The sequence below is a fragment of the Octodon degus genome, unplaced genomic scaffold (assembly GCF_000260255.1).
Source record: "Octodon degus isolate 3935 unplaced genomic scaffold, OctDeg1.0 scaffold00047, whole genome shotgun sequence".
In the NCBI taxonomy this organism is placed as follows: domain Eukaryota; kingdom Metazoa; phylum Chordata; class Mammalia; order Rodentia; family Octodontidae; genus Octodon; species Octodon degus.
The window spans coordinates 439,654-461,287 of record NW_004524623.1 but is presented as its reverse complement, the minus strand read 5'-3'; the positions used below and the strand labels follow the sequence as shown (position 1 = coordinate 461,287).

At 40.1% G+C, this 21,634-nt stretch overlaps 1 protein-coding gene across 2 annotated transcripts in view; it reads right to left on the bottom strand.

Annotated features, from left to right (window-relative positions):
- The window catches only part of Srgap1 (SLIT-ROBO Rho GTPase activating protein 1), a 346,632-nt gene that overhangs the window by 21,595 nt on the left and 303,403 nt on the right, over positions 1-21,634 (bottom strand). For both annotated transcript variants that reach the window (XM_004632122.3, XM_004632123.3), the window contains exons 16-18: positions 18,872-18,977; positions 15,514-15,738; positions 12,203-12,282 (exon numbers count right to left, since the gene is read on the bottom strand). In XM_004632122.3, coding sequence (XP_004632179.1) covers positions 12,203-12,282; positions 15,514-15,738; positions 18,872-18,977 — 411 coding nt within the window. The remainder of the gene's footprint in view (positions 1-12,202; positions 12,283-15,513; positions 15,739-18,871; positions 18,978-21,634) is intronic.

Sequence of the window (21,634 nt, the reverse complement as noted above, 5' to 3'; positions counted from 1 at the left end):
GCTACTGGACTCTTTTAGAATATTTTGCTGAGTTTACACACCTATAATATTCAATAACGGAACTTAGAAAAAATAGGGTATACAGATGAATGTCCATTTTGTATCTGTGTATTCAGGGTGGTTAGGATAGATATGTGGTTGCATTCTCTTGATGAATAGAATGATTTGTTCTAATGGTGTTTGTAAATGGGATCTCAGGTTCGCATCTTGTGCAGCAATTGGCCACTAGGAAGAATATATGCAGTGTATTATTTGTTGAAACTGCACTTCCGATTTGATTTGAACCTGTCTCATTGCTATCTGTTTATCAATAAAATTTTCAAATATAAAAAAAATAAATAAAAGTCATTCTTGAGATGAAAAAAAAAAAAAAAGATACACTCACTTAGGTGGAAGTACCTCAGGCTTCCCCTTCATGGCTGAGTAGTATACCACCGTATAAAAATACCGCATCTTCTTTATCTGTTCATCCACTGATGGGTATTTGGTCTGATTCCAAAATTCAGCTATTACAAATTATGCTCCATAAGCATGGGTGTGCATATATCCCTATGGTATGATGCTTTTAATTCTTCCTAGGAAGATACCTAGAAGGGTAATCACTGGGTCAAATGGGACTTCTAGCCCTAGTTTTATGAGGACTCTCTACGTTAATATCCACAGTGGTTGCACCAGTCTACACTCCCACCAACAGCGAAGGATTCTTTTTTCCCCACAGCCTTTCTAGCATTTGTTATCGGTTGATTTCTTATTGATAGCCATTCTTTCTGAGATGGAGTCTCAGTGTTGTTTTAATTTACATCTCTTGATTGATCAATGATGCTGAACACTTTTTCATATATTTATTTGCCATCTGTAGTTCTTTATCTGAGAAGTGTCTATTCATTTCAGATGCCCATTTTTGAATTGGCTCTTTAAATTTGGGGAGTGGATGAACTAATGGTCAACTTGTAACACCCAGCAGAACGGAATCTGCATGGTGGTGAGTGTGGAAAGCCCTGACCAAGAGCATGAAGAGAGCTGGCAGGGAAGGCAGTGCACTGCTGATCCATTCTCCTGGAGAAGCCTGCTATGCTGGCTTTCCTGGTCTGAACACAGCTGTTCTCACTGAGTCCTCGCTGTTACTGATGGCTGAGGTTCTCGTGGGGGGAGCTCCAGTCTTTACCTTGAGTGCCGCTTCCTGGCTCCAGTGCCGCTTCCTCAGTCTGCTGACACAGAGCCTTCATCCCACTGGCAGAGACTTTCTAGCTTTCACCACTGACCTTCAGGCCTTTCCAGTGGATCCTTGATACAGGCTTGCATGACACACTGTCACGAGCTCTGGGCCTCCAGCTGGACTCATGTAGGACAGTGCTGTGGGATCCAGGCCCTCAGCCAGGTTCTTTGAGTCTCTATTGTGTGGACAGATCTCCCACACTCTTTTGCATGACTCTTGGTGAATATTATATAATAGTCCTATAAATTATGTGTTGTATTAAAACTTTTCCCTTATAAACCCTGACTACAACAGTGTCTGATTTTTTTTTTTTTTGAGTTCTTTATATATTCTAGATGTGAACCCTTTGTCTCAGGAATAGCTGGCAATTTTTTTCCCACTCTGTGGGTTGTCTCTTGACTCTGTTAGTGGTTTCTGTTGCTGTGAGAAAGCTCTTTAATATGATGAGATCCCATTTGTTGGTCCTTTGTCTTATTTCATGTCTGACTGGGGTTTCATTCATAAAGTCTTTGCCTACACCTATATCTTCAAAGGTGCTACCTATTTTATCTTCCAACATCATAACCACACAGGATTCATTCCAGAGATGTAGGAATGGTTCAATCCAAAGCAACTAATACCATATACCATATCAACAGAACTAAGGACAAAAACACACAATCATCTCATGGATGCCAAAAAAGCAGTTGACAAAATCCAACACACATTCATGATAAAAACACTACAGAAAACTGGAATAGATGGTTTCTATCTCAATCTGCTCAAAGCCATCTATGAGAAACCAACACCCATCATTGTACTAAATGGTCAAAATGGGCCAGCAAGATAGCTCAGCAGACTAAAATGCCTGCTTTGGTGCACAGGGACCATTCCCTGCCTCACATGCTGTACCAGCCCTGCCCTCAGGACAGACTGAGCCCTTTGGGTGTGGGGGTACGCAGCTGTAATCCCAGCACTGGGGAGGCTGAAAACATGAGGATTACTATGAGTCCAAGCTGCATAGTGAGACCCTGTAACAACCAAATACATTAAAAAAAAAAAAAAAAAAAGTCAAAAACTGAAAGCTTTCACTCTAAAATCAGCAACGTCAAGGATGTCCACTGTCACCACTCCTGCTCAATATAGTTCTGAAGCATTAGCCAGAACGATTAGAGGAGAGAGAAACAGGAAGAAAAGAATAGGCAACTGTCTTTCTTCATGCTGGGGCACAATACTCAACACCCAGAACTTTCAGGGGAGAACTTTATTGTGGCTCACATTTCAGAAGATTTAGTCCATGGCTAGTAGGCTCAAACATGGAATGGCAGCGTGTCAGCGGTAGTTCACTTCCTGGCCACCAGGAAGCAGAAAAAGAGGGGAGGAGCCATGGTGGCCATATACTCTTTGTGACCAGGTTGTTTGTGACCTGCCTCTTTTTGAAAGTTATTTTTATTGGAAAACTTTTGATATACTTAATGATCACTTTCCTCGGTTCTCTTCTGACCACACGCCACCACCGAAGAACAAGTCAGCTATGGCCCTCGTAATTCGATCATCTTCCAAAAATCCTGCCTATGAGTGCATGAGGCCCTGGAGGACACTGCTGATATAAAACTGTAACATTTGAATGAGCAATTCTTGCATATACAGGTAGACTTGTTTCTTATTTGGTACATTCAAAATTCTCTGGGATATAAACATAAAACCAGTAATGAAAAGGCTTAGTTTTTACCTTATATAAAATGGCTGGATAAAGTTCAGCAAAGTATTTTAAAAACAAAGAAAAATACACCATCTTTTTGCTAGTGGATAATGTCTAAGGTAAGTAATATTTCATACTGTAGTACCAAAATACTATAATATGCAGGTAAAACATGTAAGAATAAGCTTCTAACCCCTCATTGCCTCGTGTTTCAGCTTAGGAATACCTAAGATCTCCCACACTCTTTTGCATGACTTTTGGTGAATATTATATAATAATCCTATAAATTATGTGTTGTATTAAAACTTTTCCCTTATAAACCCTGACTACAACAGTGTCTGATTTTTTTTTTTTTTGAGTTCTTTATATATTCTAGATGTGAACCAAATGTGAAGGAGGACTGTGGCCCTCCTTCTAGCACATACCCAAATGTAGACATCCTTTCCAAACTTGTGAAACAAATTAAGTTCCTGAACAGAGGTACTACTGTATTCACAACAGACTTAACACATTTCTTCTTCAAATTCTTATTCCTTGAATTTTTCTAGGTAACATATTCGAATTTCATGTAAAAATTCAAAAAACTGCAATCTGGCATAAATGGAATAGACACAGTTTAAGTTTTTTAATGATAGTGTAACTTTTAAATAATATGTTAACACAGGTATTTTCCACTAATACCATTGATTTAAAACAATACAAATGACAGTGCACTTCTATAAATCTACTTCCAAGAGAATGGAATACATTTTAGACAACGGAGCAATGTTAATTGATCTGTGTGGATAGAAGGCAAAATTTGTGCTTCAGTTCTTCCTCAAGAACAGAAGCAGGAATAAAGGTGAATTTATTAAAAATAACTACTATAATTTGGAAATTCTTGCATGAACACATTCACATGCAGTGGTACCTTGGTTCATGAATACTTTTTTTTTTGGCGGAACCGGGGATTGAACATAGGCCCTTGTGCTTTCATGAATATTTTTGCTTGCGAACGACTTGGTTTGCAAACAAATGCATTTGGCAAAATCTTGTTTTTGTTTGCAAACTGCATCAGGTGACAAACATGACTGTGGCCCTCCTTCTAGCACATACCCAAATGTAGACAGCCTTTCCAAACTTGTAGAACAAATTAAGTTCCTGAACAGAGGTACTACTGTATTTATATTTAGTTTTACTAAAAAAATTAAAATATATCAACACATGATATGGGACACAATCTATATTTATTGAAAGTGAAATGAAGACAGAATTACTGATTTTCTTTAGTGTTACTCAGTCATGTGCAGTTCAGGTTGGTCACAGACTAGTTAAGACAATTTCACAGCATACGCATATAATAATTTCATAATCATGACTTCTATAACCACTATTTCCTCTGCTTATTATTTCTTGAAGCAACTAGCAAGAGGATTATCTGATTGTGTTTATTTTATTGAGAGGTAGGCAGGTGAAAGAGTGACCAAATACATCAGAAGAATAATTTATTGGCAACTCTAGTGTATCAGCTAGTAATTCTGAGTAATTTTGTTATTCTGACTCTTCCACCTCCCTTGAGAGCCATTTCACCATCAAGTGTCAATCAATAAACTATTTACACTTGTAGGCACTGCATGGCAAATCAATCTGAGGGCGCAGCGGGCCATGCCCCTTCCATAGACAACCCAGAGACTTTTTAAGATGCTCCAGAGACAACAGAATGCTGCTATTGTGAACACGAATAACGATAATAGTAAGGGAATAACATGGCCATTTAGTTTTCATGGCTGGCCATTAGAATCTTGTGCAAAGGGGAGGTCCAGTAGTGCTCAAAGCCTGACCGAATCGCACTATCAAGAGTTATATTTCTATTTCTTATAATTTTATATGAAATATTACTACAGCATTTATTTATTTATTTATTTGTGTGTGTGTGGCCAGCTCAGCCCACCAGGGGGCGGGGCTGGCTGGCATGTGGTGCTGGGGGATTGAACCGCGGTCCCTGTGCTTTGTTAAGCTTGTTCTAAGTAGGTGCTTTAGACCACTGAGCCATCTCACCAGCCCAGTACAGCATTTTTTTAAAAAAATTATGTATTTGGTACAGGGTTGTGCTACGCAGTTCAGACTCGTAGTGATCATCCTGTTCTCAGCCTCCCCACGCTGGGATTCTGGGTGTGCTCCACCAAGCCTGGACTCAGTAGCTGACTCAGTGTGGCCGGGGGCAGGGCCAGTGCAGCCTGTGGTGCCAGGTCCGCGTACATGCCTGCGCAGACGCTTAGTCCTCTGAGCTATCTCACTGGCTCTACTAGAGCATTTCTCTTGGGGAATCCTATGTTCTGTGATATTTTCCTCCTGTATGTGGCACTTACTGCCTTTCTAGAGGATGGTGTTATTCTGTGACAGCCTGTCTTTTGAAAATAAGAGCTACTCTTTCCACTCAAAGGACACAGAAAAAAAAACAAAAAAAAGCACATCCTGTAATCAAAAATGTAATCAATATGCTACTTAATTTAGTTACAGGACCTTGGGAGTTTGGCTGTGGGACAGAATTGCTGTCCTTTGTAACAAACTCTTTTGTTTTCAGCAAAATCACTGACCATGGCCAAAGAGATATAAAGCAGAGCACTCCACAAAGTTTCTCTCTTGTAGTGGAGGTAAAAACACCTGAGAGATGGCACGGTGGTGGGGCTGTTGTTCGGGAGAAGAGGTGGTTGGGGCTTTGTCTTGGCTTTTCCTGTTGCTGAAGGAAAGGAAACAGTTACAGGGTAGTTTGCTGATGAGCTTATGGCTCACTGTGCTCTTTGGAGACAGGGCCTGGTTAGAGAGGCAGATCGCTGGGGTGTGAGCTATTTTCTCCTTCCTGACTCCTACCGTTGCGCTCTGCCTCCTGGCTGGCATGTAGTGGACAGCTTGCCTCTGCCATGCCATTGTGTCATGCCACTGTGCAACGCCACTTTGCCTTGGAGCCAGGTAGCCATGGACTGAATCCATTGTAACTATGGGCCAAAACACATTTTTCTGCCCCTAAGTCAGAGAGGTCAGGCATTTTGTCCCAGGGATGGAAAAATTGATACACACTTGGAAAAACCTGCAAAGAAAAGGAATGAACTATATGGAGAACAAAAAAGCCCAAGACGAAAGACAACATGGTAGCAGAGGTAGGGCACAGAAATTTCCAAAACACAGCACCATAGAAATAAATAGTTCTTACTTCAAAGAATGTTTTATAATTTAAGTTCAGAAAATGTCAATTCATCTTACTTTTATTTTTTATTTTATATATTTTATTTTTTGTATTTAGGACAGGGTCAATAGGTTCTACAGGGTCTCACTGCATAGATCGGACTCATAGTGATCCTCCTGCTTACAGCTTCCCCAGCACTGGAATTACAAGCGTGCGCCACCACGCCCTGTCTCAACTGCTGTCTCACTGCACGCTGAGGCAGAGCTCAGACTCAGCTTCCAGGTGGTCCAGTAGGACTGAAGGGCCCTGGGCCTGCCTCTTCCCTCTGGCCAGACTGTTATTTCTGTCTGCCATCTCTATGAGGAACCCTGAGTAATCATGACTAAAGGAAAAACCCAGCCTATTGCTGGATATTGGCACAGGTCTCTTTGTCCTTCTCCAATCCTGACCTTCCTTCCAGTCATTAGACCTCAATAGAAACAGATTTTATTAACTCGAAGCCTTCACATTTAAGTGGATGCCACTTGAAGATACACTTATTAGTGAAATAAACCAGACCCACATCTGTAAATATCGTATTGTCTCCCTAGTATAAGGACTTACAATTCTGTATATGGTTAGGTTTCTAAATTTCTTTGTAAAAATATATAAATGATTATTTCGACTTTTATAAAATTATTTCCTTCAAAAAAAAAAAAAAGAAACAGATTTTATTTTATTTTAGTATTTTTAAAATGTCTTTGGTACAGGGTCTTGCTACACAGCTCAGACTCATAGTGATCCTCCTGTTTTCAGCCTCCCTAGCACTGGGATTACAGGCCTGAGCCACCACACCCGGTCTTGGTGGCCAGTTCAGCACGCCCATGGGCGGTGCCGGTGCCGGTGCAGGTGCAGGTGCAGCATCGAACCCTGGTCCCTGTGCTTTCCAGGCAGGCACTTAATCCACTGAGCTATCTTGCTGGCCCTATTTTAAATTTTTTAGGGAAGGGTCTACAGGGTATTCAGGGTCGCACTACTAGATCGGACTCGTAGTGATCTGCCTGTTTACAGCTTCTCAAGAGCTGGGATTACAGGTGTGCAGCACCATGCCCAGTCTCAATTGCCGTCTCAGTGTGCCCTGGGAGTGGAGCAGCATGGCAGGCCCAGGGATCGAAACCCTGGCCCGTGCGCCTGAATGCAGGCACTTTAATTTGCTGAGCTACTTGTCTGGCCCTAGAAACTTCAGAAGATATATAGCTTTAGCTATAACTGAGATAATACAATATATTCAGGTTGCTGATCAAGATGATGCTGAGGGGCTGGAGAGATGGCTCAGTGGTCTAAAGCAGCTATTTGGAACAAGCTTGGCAAAGCACAGGGATCGCGGTTTGATCCCCCAGCACCACATGCCAGCCAGCCCTCCCCCCGGTGGGCTGAGCTGGCCACACACACATACACACACACACACACAATAAATAAATGTTTTTAAAAAAATTAAAAAAAAAGATGATGCTGAGACTGATGTTTTACAAATGTAATATATAGTTGTTCATGTATAAGACCTAAAAAAGTATTTCAGTAGTTAAAATAGATCCCTGAGGACCGATAAAATCCCGTCGGCTTAAAAATATTCTAATGACACTGGCTACACAGTGTCCAATAGCTTTGGGCCTATATATAGAGCCAGGCCTTGTATTTGTGACCTAAAACTCAGAGCCACAGTGTTAAAAAGGGAAATCCCTAGGCAGTGCCCCTTGCTTACAATGGGGGCCAGATGCAAAACACTGAATGGAACACTGGCTTAATCTGACTAAATGCTATGTATTTCGTGATAAATGTGTAAGTTCATCTGGTTGATTTCTGATGTAACTCAGGTTTTTCATGTTGATAGTTAATACAGGTGTGACTTCTCTTTCACTAAAGCTAGAGGGACTTATAGCAAACTGTCAGACTTCATAAGTAAAGGGGTATATAGGCCAGTTGGGTTACAATTGCTATTCCTTTAAGAAGTTTATACATTTACCTGTTAGCTCAAATGCTCATGCTTGATTATATATGCTCTAATTTCTTGAAAAATTTGTTCTTTCTTAGAAGATACCAAAACCCAGGTAATCCAGGTAAAATCTATAGTGAATATGCTTGATAACATTGATTCCTTTTACTGGGATCCATCAGATTTTGTCTATAGAGGCATAGTAAGGCCTTAACTGTCTACCTCATATAGCCCACACGAGTGAAGCCTTCTCAGGATTATTGCACTCACACCCCTAGGGAAGGTGCTTCCTCTAAATCCACTACAGGGGAAGTTGCCAGCAGATTTCTTGGGCAAGGCTACCTGCAGGAGGCCTTCAAACCAAGAAGTCATACCTTACTCAATGGACCCCAGATATCTGACATAAGCTGTGGAAGGTAGAAGGGTTTGCAGGAATGAATTTGTCTGAGTTGAGGTGTTTTATAGTAAAAAGGATACAGAATGGAATTATAGATGGAAAATGAGAATAGTGATACCAGCAGCCTACAGGAATGAAGGCCAGTCAGGAAACAGGAAACAGTTATGCTTCCCTGGATCCAGACGGAGAAGGGACATTTCAAGCAAAAAATGGCCAAAGCTGCTAGAGAAGGAAAAAGAAAAAGTGTTTTTGATGGATTTCAGAGGAAGTTTCAGATTGAGGTGGTCATGGGTCTTCCCCTCTCAGCCTGAGGGAACCCATGTTAACTGCCAAAATAAGGAGAAAGCCTGCTAAAACTTTTAAGAGATGATCATGCAGATTTGTCAGTTACCAAGACAGTGGCCCCACTTGCCAACCAGAAAGTACTCAGTGTTTTCCATAGGTCTGGCAAATCATGTGCCCCAGTAATAATAGGATTAGCTAGTTTATTTGAGAAAATATCCAGTGGCCATGGAAGATAAAAAAGGGATTAAACCCCAAATTTAAGAGATCTCTGCTAATGGACCTACAAAATGTTCTGACTAGTTTTTTTATAATTACAAACTTAAAGGTTGTTACCTTCCAGATCCTTCTCCTAACGTCTCAGCAGCTGTTCAAAAGATATCACAATGGTATGTGAGATGCTGAGGTCCCCTGGGCCCTATCTTTGTCATTTTTATGGGAAGCCATTATTGTCTACTTGATACAAATCTTTGACTATATTCATAATTATCCTGTTGTGACTATTTGACCCATGTGTGTTTAATTGTTTCTTTGGCTTTGTCTCCTCCAGACTCTTGGGTAACGATACGTCTACCCAAGATGAAAATGCCTCATGTCTATTGAGGGCCTTTAGACAGAACCTCTGGAGAGTATCTCTGACTGCCAGTCAACAACTACAACCCCTTTCAGCCTGAAGAAGCCAGAGTGGTCATTGCTCATGGTTCCCTCACAGCAGTTTGTATTACTTTTTCATAGGGGGGAATGTTGTAGGTAGCTGAATTAGACAGAAATATTATAGGCAGTCAGACAGGGCCAGGCCCTCAAGGAGACAAGATGGAAGACAAGGTGACTTTGCAACTTGGAAGAGACAGACATTCTCATATGGGCTACACCTCAAGACCAAGACAAAAGAGGAAACACAGCTACACACTTCTCTAGGGCTGGGCATCAGGGATTGATATTCTAAATAGGTATCAATCACCTTGAAAGAGCCCAAATGAGTCACTAACCCAACCCCCAACAGGAAGAGACCCTGTCCCGTATTCATGCCCACTTGCAATGTGACTCTCTTCCCCATTTGGTACTGGATTTAATCAATTTTACCTGAGCAATGGTACTTGTAATCTCATTGGTTGACCACAGGTGTGTCCTACCTCATGCCCACCTAAGCGAGTTCCCATGTCTTCTCCACCACCTTAGACCTCACCGCATGGTTTTACTCTATAAGTCCCTGGAAAAGACAGCTTCCCGGGGACTACCTGCTCAGTGCCCCATACTGTCCCTCTCTCAGACAGGAGCTTTATTTCCCTCAATAAATATATTCTGCTAAAAAAAAAAAAAAAATCAACTGCCAGCTCAGCGTGCCCCGCGGCTGGGCCGGCATGGCAGGTCCTGGGAATCAAACCCCTGGCCCCTGTGCCTGCCTAAGCAGGTACTTTAATCCACTGAGCTATTTGGCCGGCCCTCATCTTACTTTTAAAGACACATAGAAATTTTGTTTTTTAGCAGATAATAGACATGAGATACCCTACTTACCCTTCTGCTAAAATTAACTAAAATTCTGTATTTTTTTTTTTAAAAGGTAGTTTCACTAATAAGTTATCAAGACAGTAAAACATACTAAAAATCCAAAAACTTCATGAAAGTGGGAACCCAGAGAGGTGAAAAGAACATTGGAATACATGAAGCAGCTTTTGCTTTAAAGACTACTTTCAGCCTGGTAATTTAAGTCCCAACAGGTAACATGCCCAGGTCCTCTGTATCTTTATTCTCTACCAAAAAAATCATACCCTCTGTGTCTTGGCAGACTGTGTTGTGATTGTTTGTTTTATTTTTGCTTTTGTTTTTTTGGAGACAGGGTCTTACTATGTAGTTCAGGCTGGCCTCAAACTCACTGCGATCCTACTGCCTTAGCCTCCTGAATGCTGGGATTACATGTGTGCACATGCCTGGCTCATCATGGTATGCTAAAAGTATTTATAAAACTTTGTTCTTCTAGAACTTCTAGTTTGTCACTCTCTTCCCTGTGCCCTAGTCTTCTACACGTTTTCATACAGTATAGTATAGCCATCTTGTTCACACCAACAACTCAGGACGGCACTATGTCCCAGAGCACACAGAGATGATTCAAACTGGCCAGTTCCAAACCAGCTTAGTCTTCCTCACCTATTCCTTCTCAGGGAAACACAATCAATTCCTTTCTGTCCTTCTGCCTCCTGGTGTACCCCAAGGGTTCCCCATGTGGTCTCCTATAGTGTGGTTTGTTTCATTCTCTTGAGAAGTCCAACAAGCTATCTCTTTAGTGGTAGGTGTTCTCTAACCTGTTGGCATTGCCATACTATACACTGTGTTGTAAAAGAAGGGCTTCATTAGGAGTCAGAGATGTACAAATTAAAATCACACTAGATCCTAATTATAATATATAATTTACTATCTTATTTATATACACTATTTTACATATGTAGACCATTATATATATCTATATATCTATATATCTATATATATATGTATAGATCCTTATATATAATATCTACACATAGGACCATTATTATGTATTATATATAATATATAGCATATATATATATATATATATATATATATATATACACACACACACATATGTCCTTAACAGAAGTGTTTCAAAAATATTGTTGAATATGTACAATTAGAAATCTGATTCATTGCTGTTAAGTGAATATTATGATCATTTCCAAAAATAGGTAGCAATGCATTCTAAAGTTGAAGACACAAGTACTCTAATGTGTCTATTCTACCAGGCAAGTGCTTATTTCACTGAGCCATCTCCCTGGCCCCCATAATGTGTCTATTCTAGAAAAACTACTGTATATTTGCAGTAGGTGATATTTCAAAATGTTCATCATGATACACAGTAGCATTGTTCTTACTGGCAAAAAACAGAATGTCCCCCATAGTTATCAAGAATAGAAGAGACATATATTTTGCTGGGATTTTTGTTTGTTTGTTTGTTTGGTTTTTTTGGCAGAACCGGGGATTGAACTCAGACCCATGCGCTTGCCAGGGAAGCGCTTATTCCACTGAGCCATCTCCCCGGCCCAAGAATAGAAGAGACATATAGAGAGGGATATTAAATAACAGTACAAGAGTCACATAACTGAATGCAACACTAAGAATGATTTTCAGGAATGTAGTACTGAATAGAAAAACTCATCAAAATACATATAGTATGACCCCATTATAGAAAGTTCAGGAAGAAAGAAACTAAGAAACTGTTAAAAAACACAAATATGAGGTGGCAGCTGTGGAGGCAGGGAAGGAAGACAAATTCAGCAACACAACAAAGGTAATGTCGTTTTTTTCCCCCTTAAACTTGGTCATGGTTCCCTGAGTATCCATTTAGTATTCTTTATACCTTACACATATTTTATAAACAACCTTTTGCATCTATTGAATTTTTAACATAAATAATTGTTGAAAAAGGAAAAAAAAGGATAGGGAGTCTGGTTTGCTAATAGCAAGAGTACAGGTCATACCATCTTCACTGGTGTGGGGTTCCGTACCAGCCTCTTGGTCAGCCTCCTCCAACGTACCGTGCTCACTGTATGGGCTGTCACTGTGCAGTAGAAACAGAAATTTATAAGCCAATTTATAAGCCAAAGTGGAGATAATGTTTAAAGTGAATTGCTACTTTAAGGAAAAAAAATCTAAAACTTTTTTTTTGTATTTAGTATAGGGTCTATAGGGTCTCACTACATAGAGCTGACTTGTAGTGATCCCTCCTGTTTTGAGCCCCCCAAGCGCTGGGATTACAGGCGTGCATTACCACACCCAGTCTCAATCACCATCTCAACAAGCCCTGGGGGTGGGGCCAGCAAGGCACACCAGGGATCAAACTCCTGGCCCCTGTGTCTGCCGGAGCAGGCGCTTTAATCCGTTGAGCTATTTGGCCAGCCTTAAAGATCTAAAACTTTTAATGGCAAAAAATTTACTGGGTAATCCAAAGATGGAATGCTATACAACCTCCCTTGATTTTCTGTTCTATGAAGACAGGCAGTAATCTCTGACAAGGGTATTTTACACCCTGTTGGGACAGAGGCTAACATACAGAAAAATGGTAGCATTACAGATCATTGTTGTCCATAGAAGTGCAAGCCAGTTCAATTCAGGTACAATATGTTGGACTGTTGCTCTACAAACAGACCTGTTTTTATAAATTTAATTCATCATTCTTTTGTGAGATATAAGTTGATGGTTCTTTTGATTTTTCTTTTGAATGGACTGCAGCATCTTTTCCATTATTTCTTGATATGGGTTCATTTCACTTCTGTATTTGAGTCATTATTTTTATCCTCTTTTCAAACTTACCCTTTAATACTGCCATTATCTTCTCTCACATATATGCTGATAAAATGTAGTGGCCATGAATACAAACCTGTCACTACTATAAAAGCTCAGTTATATTGCTGGCGTTAGGAGACAAGGATAACTACTCCATTATCGATTTTTTGTTAAAAGTGAGCAATACCCAAAGAAAACAATAGAAGCAGATGGATACAGTATTAATGGCTAGAAGACTATTGTGTAGGTCCTTATCCTATTTGGAAAAAGGTGCAACTACAAAATGTTCTAGGATACAACACGGCAAATGTATCGGGCAGTGATCTACTTGGTCTTTGATAGAATGAGTACGATAGCAGAGCTTACCAATAAAGCCCTGATATCTGAGGACGCTAAACATGCATCTAACACTGGCCTTCAGTTATTATGAAAACTGCCATGGAAACCACGCAGGTATTTAAGCAGAGACGAAACAGAAGGACGCCAGACGTGCTTCTGATCTGTGAGGACTAGGAAGTGCATCTGGATGCTGGCAGGACATTAATGATCTGTGACTGGGGAAGGGTCCGATGGCTGGCTTTATAAACTTTTTTCAAAAAAATTATTATGAAAATAAAGTTCCATATCTGAGGAGGGTTGAGCTTTACTCATTTATCTTGCCATAGCCAAGCTTTGGTCAGTAATCTGGACATGTAAGTCCTCAAATAAATATTTCTGAATTGAATTTTATGTTTAAAGTTACTGGGTAACGTAGGGAACTGGAATCTAGCATGCTTTATTGTCAGTTTGGAAAGCGGCATTTCTGGAAATACTTAACACTTAGTTTTCTTAAGCATCATACTATGGCTTAAAGAAAACAAAAGTGCTTTTCACCTTTCAGTTACTTGCCCCACTTCAACTTCATCCTCTGCAAGGAAATGGGGAAACACAGTCTCCTCAGCAGAGTCCAGACTGAAGAACTCAGACACATCTATTTCTAGCTGCTGTCAAATCCCAGCTTCCCAGGCAGTTTTTGAGGTAGACAGTGAGGCTGCTGGGGAGGAAGACTCATGTGGACCTTCAGATGAGGCATACCTGGTACTGTGGCGGGAATGTGCCTCCGAGGGCCACGTGCCGGAAACTTAATCCCCCAGCTCACCTGCTGAAGACACTTGGAGGTGGATGATGAGAGGTGCCGAGGGGTGAGGAAGTGATGGGGAGAGACGGAGCACACGTGTTCCTTTGTGCTTGTGTCTGCAGCTTGCTGCCACGTTATGACACAGCTGGATGACACTTGCCAAACGGCAGCACCTTGGTGTTAGGCTTCCCACCCTCTAGAACTGTGAGGTGTACATTTTGTGTTTTGTTTAAAAATAAGTTTACCAAAAAAATTAAAAAAAAATAAGTTTACCTAGCCTGTAGTATTCTATCATAGCAACAGAAAATGGCATAAGATACCCCGGGCTGCCACCAATTACTCCTAATCACCCGGCATACATGTTAGCTTTTCTTGTTCAGCAGAATGTTGATGACAAATGAAAGAAATAATGTGTACTGAATGTCTAGCACATGACAGGGGCTCACGGAATTGAAGCTTCTTTTATAGTATGATTTCTCAGAAACTGGTGGAAATTCACATAGTAAATATCAAATAGTGAACACAAATGTTTTAGGGTTTCCTACCTTTGGAACTATATTCAATTGAAGACATTGCTCCCACTTTTATAGTTCTATGGGAGGTGATCATATATTGAAAAAATGTTATTCCTAAAATATATAATATCATGAATTTTTAATAATAATAAATTTGGTCAAAATAATATTCATTAGTAAAAATTAAAATTAAAATAAGTAGGGATAAAAACACTTTTGGGTGATAGGACTCTCCGAATGGGAATTTTAACTTTATATGGAATTAAAGCTATCTGATTAAGAATGAAAAATGAAATCTGTTAATCACTTTTCTTCAGTTAATATAGTAAGAATTAATATAGATCTATATGAATAAAATCTTTATTTCTCACAAAAGCCATGGCAGGGCAGATTTACCTCAACAGATACAGTCCTTGGGCAAAGACAGTGACGAGTGTGAGTCTGCAGGATGGAACACCAGCGTTGCCATTGATCCCGGTACTGTCCCTTGTCTCAAATGTTACTGCTGCTGCTTACTTCTTTAATTTTAACTAGATGCGGGCTGGTGAGATGGCTCAGTGGTCTAAAGCACCTACTTAGAACAAGCTTAGCAAAGCAAAGGGACTGCGGTTCAATCCCCCAGCACCACATGCCAGCCAGCCCCGCCCCCTGGTGGGCTGAGCTGGCCACACACACACACACACACACACACACACATAAATAAATACATTAAAAAAAATTTTAACTAGATGCATAGGTGGCATATAGATACCTCCTTTTCCTAATTCAGCTGGTATTTGTGCCTCTACATTAGAGATATGTGTGTGTGTGTGTGTGTAATTTTATTTTATATTTTATTTTTTGGCAGGAAGAGAACCACAATTCTTGGACTCACCAGTAATCATCTCCAGCCATACATTTCTCATACACAGGGCCATCTAGTTCCTTAGAATCTGGGAAAATGGCCTCATGGTGGATGATGATAGTCTTGACAATTTCGTTCACATGTGCCTGACAAGACACCTGGTCCTGTATTTCTGGGACAGGCATCAGTGTTGGGCCAAAGCAAATGGCCAGGTTGTAAGGGTCCATCATGTTCTCATCACTGTACTGGGAAAGACTTTGAAAAGAAGCAAGAAAGAAGTTGTAAAAGAACAAGAGGAAAAAACCAAAAATATCTAATAAGACATTTCATATTCTGAAAACAGGTCTTTACTATTAGAATAAAATGCTATGCTATCTTGCCAGACTTCAAACTTTTTGACAGTTTCACTTTTCCACAGGGGTGTAGCTTGAAGGGGTTAGGAATGATTAAAGAAAGAGGACGACCTAGATCTCTGGCATGCGCAGGTCATAGCAAGGTTCACTCTCTTCTGAGAATCAAATAGACTGGCTGAAAAACAAAATTAAAAAAAGAAAAAACAACAAAAAACCTCCCAAAACATACTGGCTGGCCTGATAGGAGGCAGCACTCAGGTAGTAATGGAGGCCCTGGGAGGGGCTACAACTACAGATGAAGCTTAGCTTGCTCCCTGCCGCTCAGCTCCTGCTGAGCACCCCAGTTCCTAACGGGCCACACCCCTGTAGGGTAGGTACAGGGACCTCTGTTCTATCCCACTTAAAGATAACTCTCCAAAGTTATCTTTAGAGTAAAATGACTTAGGATCTTCGACTCGGTAGAAACCAAGAGGGGTCTGAAGGTGCTCTTCTCTTAATGAGGTGGCACTTTTCTAAGTCACGAGAGAGTTGGTATCACAGCCATGCCAGTGGAGGTCAGCACCACCTGGCCTCTGATGAGTCTCATGGGTAAATTTTATGGTCGGACTCTAATGTGGGAAAGACAGTATGATTTCCATAGAGATTTACAAATTAATGTCTTTAATAAATTTGTCCTTGCATCACTCAAAAATATCTTAGATTTCAGTTTTCTCCAATAAGCACTGAGAAAAGTTTAGAGGAAAACAGAGGCCCCCATTTTTTTTTAACTATTGAAAAGCAATGAGTAACAATTTTAGGCTTTATAGTGTTTTGGGGTATATCTACCAACACGACATGACAAGACATTCAAAGTGAAAGAAATGGGGAGGAGAAACCTCCATTACTTTATGCTATCTAAAGCAGGCAAACTTTTGGGGAGATTTCTAGCTATGTACTACTAATTTCTGAACATAATACGATGGACACTTATGATACAGGCAACTCAAAATAAGCCAGTTCTTTATCCCAATGCTTCTAACGCATGGGCAGCCTACTCTGAGGACAGTTTAGAAATCTTCTCTCTCAGTGTATAGAATGGCAGTCTTGAAAGGAAAGGTAAAATCCAGGTGAGCAGATGACAAATGGAAGTGAGAAAAGGAGACTCAACTATCTTTGTAAGATGATTACAGACACAAAGAAACTGAGCCACCACCTGGCTTGACACTTAGCCCTTTTTCAGAAATCAGATAGTCTACAAAGCAGAAAACACAAAAGCATAATTTCCACAGCTAACATGTGCCTTTCCCGTCTGCTGTTTCTCAAACATGCAGTCTGATTAAAAAAAGTTTCCGAAAGCGAATGATCATGTTACAGGTGATCTTGAAAATGGGAGCCGGGGAAAGAGGTGAGATTCAGGATAAGAATGGCCCAGTTTTCTAGGCACACTCAGCTCAGCAGGGAGTCTCACGCTCAATATCCCTGGGGCACTCACTACGTGCTGGCTGTAGGAGAAAAACTAGTCTAAAAATATTATTTCTGAATTTGGATTTGACAGTGAAAATCAGCTAATAGTCCTCCCTCTCCCCAGTGCTGGAGATTGAATCCAGAGCCTGCCATATGCCGGGCAAGCGCTGTACTTCCAAACTGCATCCCTAGGCCCTCATCTCTCTCTTCAGACTTCCTGTTCAAATTCCTGACACAGAGGAAGGGCCTGTGTCCTTGTCTGAAGGCAGGTAGGGACAGCCAGGGGATATTTTTAAGCAGAACCAATTGGAGCAATTCCAGCTGTCTGACTTGTGGAATGTTGCCATTTTGTTGAAAGTTCCAATGAACTGTACTCAGGTTTTTAGAACTTGCTTAAGAGCCCACTTTTTAAATCCAGTGTGTTTTACTGTTTCACAGTGGGTTCACTTGGATGTACCAGGGAAATCTGGTAGGAACAGCACAGAGATAGCCAGCGGAAACAGGGGACACCATAGTGGCTGTGGGGGACAACACACACAACTAAAGTGAAGAAAGCGAGCTTCTGGACCTTTATAACTGCCTGAGCAACTGACATATTTAAAAGCAAAAATATATAGCATCTATGGAGCCTAAGCAGTTTTTACTCATCTTTCTAGATGCTGCTTACTTCCAGGGGTGAATTCTGTACAAATGGGTTCCTACCACCACCTGGGAATGTTTTAGGCCACACAAGGTGAACAGAAGAGCCCCATGTTATTTGGGTTTGCACCAGCATTTCCTCACTGGCCAATGCTTGGTTTGTTGGGGCCAATCTAACTTCAGGAGTAGTCTGAAGGGTGATAATAAATCTCCACGACTTTTGGGTATGCAAAACCTCCAGCAAAATAGAGACGAGAAAATAGCCTAAGTTTAAGAAGGGAGAATCCATTCCAGACAAGAAGGCATTTCTCCAATTTGTCATCTTTCCCTGGATTTCTTGCTTTCCAGCCACTTAACTGAAATGTTGCAGGGCAAGAGGATTCTTGGGCAGGATGTGGGGAAGATGGTCTTATAACGGAGCCCACATATTAGGAAGAAACATAGTTAAAAATCCCAAATTGCCTAAACCACAACAGTAAAGTTTTTCTTTTAAAAAAATGCAGTGTATTTAAGATATATCATTTTAGTTAATATTTTAGAAATAGTTTTTTATTGGGGCAAATTTTCAGACATTCTTTTTTTGGATCTATGTATAAATATCATTTATGATTTCTTTCCATCCCACCTACAATGTTAAAAATTATAGAAATTTTCTGCAATGAAAAAGTGGTGTGCATTACTGATGACATTCACTTTGCATGGAAGATGAAAACAACCTATTTTACTGAGAAGCATATTTTGGGGTCCCTTTGCACTTATGGCCAGCCAGTCATGTATCCAGGGTGGGGCTTTTTTCTGTCATATAAAGACCCTGATCTGCTGAGGAAAAATGTCCCTTCAGTCCATAGTCAATCATTTCTTTTCTTTGACTCTGCTGATAGTGTACATTTTATAGGGCCTGAGAATACAGACAGAATTTAGAAGTGCATTTATCAGAGCACTAAGGTACTTACTGATTGAGGAAGGCAAAGAGATACCTCATCACTATCAGGACCGACCTGGGCAAGGTCAAGAGGAGTTTGCGGATGTGAAGCGCCCTCTCATAGAGATTTTCTATTCCTGCAGACCAGAAATGACATGGTCAGTATCCACTGACTTCTACATTGAAAGCAGATCACTGTAGCACACATGTTACCAGAAAACAGCTGTACATTAAGCAATTACTTTGCCCTTGGAAATACGCAACTGTAACCAATATAGTGTGCAAGTGATTACTTGGGTGTACCACTATTTCTGAGGACATTTTCTCTGACTTACCTGATTCCCACAGTCTTTTATTTGTGTGTGTGTGTAGGGTTTCACTATGCAGCTCGGACTCATAATGATCCTCCTGATTCCTCCCTCCCCAGGGCTGAGATTACAGGTGTGTGACACCACATTGGGACTCCATTGCTGGCTCTGTGCGTCCGGGGGTGGGACTAGCGCAGTGTGTGGTGACAGGAATTGAACCCTGGGATTCCAATAGTCTTGACCTTGAGAAATTTAGTCTGCTAGAATTAAAAATAATTTTTCCCTTGTTGCAAACTCTAAATTTTGCACCTGATGTGGTTTCAATGCCTTTTTGCTTTCCTACATATGCACTTTTTGGGGAGTAGCACGTCTCCCCTGCCCATTATTCACTAATTCATCATATCTTTATTAGTATACCTACTACTATGGTCCAGTAATGTGCCAGGTTTTGGAGTCCTTTCTCAAAACTACCACAGTATTTTATTTATATGCCTTTTTATCTTGTATGTTTTTTTTTTTTTTTTCTCATCAACTTTTAAAGACAATTTAGGAGAGACTACTAGGTTCCAAGAATTGAGCTAAGCATAACAAATGCACTAGTGATATAATTCCTGCATCAACGAACGTCTGTTTATGATTACTTATTTCCCTATTCCACATTCCTTGTGGGATGGGGAGATCCTTGGAAAAAGGAATCCTAGGAAGGACTATGTAGTTTTATTTTCCCTTTTTGTTAAGAGTAAAAATTCTCCAAAATATCTCAACATGTCCTTGTGAAACACTGGTAACAAATTTGCTACTACCAATCTATTCCATGAATAGTCATGCTTATCCCCAGTAGTTTCACATTTGTTATTTAACTTATTGGGAATAGCAACTCTACATGGCGAGCGACAGGGCACCCCAAGTGGCAGGACGCCCACTGTCCTCCCTGCTGAATAGAGCAGGTAGTGAGCTTGCTAAGTGGCTGCCCCATGGCAGCCAGCTGGCAGGAGCAGAGCTGGGCCTAGAACTTCTGTCTTATCTTTTGTAAGTCTGGGTTTTTTTTTTTTTTTTTAAACTTAAAGTATATTTATAAAGTACAGCTTTGACGATAAGTAATAAACATACATTTTAGAAAATATTTTTGAAATTTAGTATGTCCGTATCACTAATTTGTTCCTAACTGCTCTTGAGATATTGATGAATCCTAGTAGAAAATTCTCAGCCCTGCTTCTGACATCACAGTTCATTGATTCTGCTCAGATTTTCCTAGTGTTTTCTTTGTAACTTTCTCCTGTTCACAAATGTAGCTATCCCCTAGCGATTTCTATCCAGTTCTTGTCAATGGCAGTCTCACCAATCTCAAAGGCAAAACCATCAATCCTAGCATGGCAGCTTTGCTCCATTTTTGTGTGGAAAGAAGTCAGGTCGTTCCTGTGTCGGACAGCTTGCTGCCAGTTTCCTGATTGAAGTCTTACTTCTCATTTGGACCGTCATAATACTCTCCTAACTCATTTCTCTTTCTGAAATATCTTAAATCAGTGCTGTTCAACTTTGATGCGGGTTTGCTTAGATACGTTGTTTAAAAATGCTGATTCCCAGGGTTCTTTTATGTAGTTAAGGTTAAAACTATTGCCTTAACTCACTCACTTAACTGGCATTTTAAGTGCTGGTTCTAGCTGCATTCCACTCATTACCAAACTGGGCCTTTAATTTTTCCCTCTGCACAGCCACAGTGGTACAAAAAAGTATATTAGGAATATTCTTGCTCAACCACAAGTCAATCTTTAAAATAATTATCAGGTTTCCTAGGAAAGAATACTTAAACACTTACCAGTTCAAGTTTTTAAATACAGGATGATCAAAACTTACATGTTATTGTTAATTTTTATAAGATAAGAAATATAAAGGTTATAACTTTTTCAAATGTATTCAATGCAAGAGCTGGCTGATGGCGATGACACCTGCCCAGGCAACTCTAGTCAGTACGTAAACAGATACAAAGTGCAACTGATGCTTGGGGTGGACTGTTAGCGGTTCACGTTCCTGCCTCTAACTACACCCCTGTTGGAACTGTGGCTCTGCTGTCATTCAGAAAATGTGATTGCAGAAACTCTTTAATGACAGCAAAAGTAAAATAGCATTCCGGTAACATTTTTATTATTTATTTATTTTTTTTTTCATTTTTATTATTTAAAGATTAAAAAAATGTAATTTTTTACAATTAATGACTATCACAGTGGTAGTAGCAATGAATTTGATACATGATAGTCTGTCTTTTTATTTGTGAAGTATTTTAAAATGGAAAAAAAAACATGAACAAGTTAGATTAGGGTCATGTCTATTAACGGTAAGTATTCTGTTTATATACTTTCCAGCCAATGTCTTTTTTCCTGAAAAAGGGAATAACATTTTTAAAAAAGTTATTAAGTAGGTATATGCATGCATGCATGCCACAAGAACTCAAATATTACATTATCAAGATTTACTTCCTTCGTGGTAGT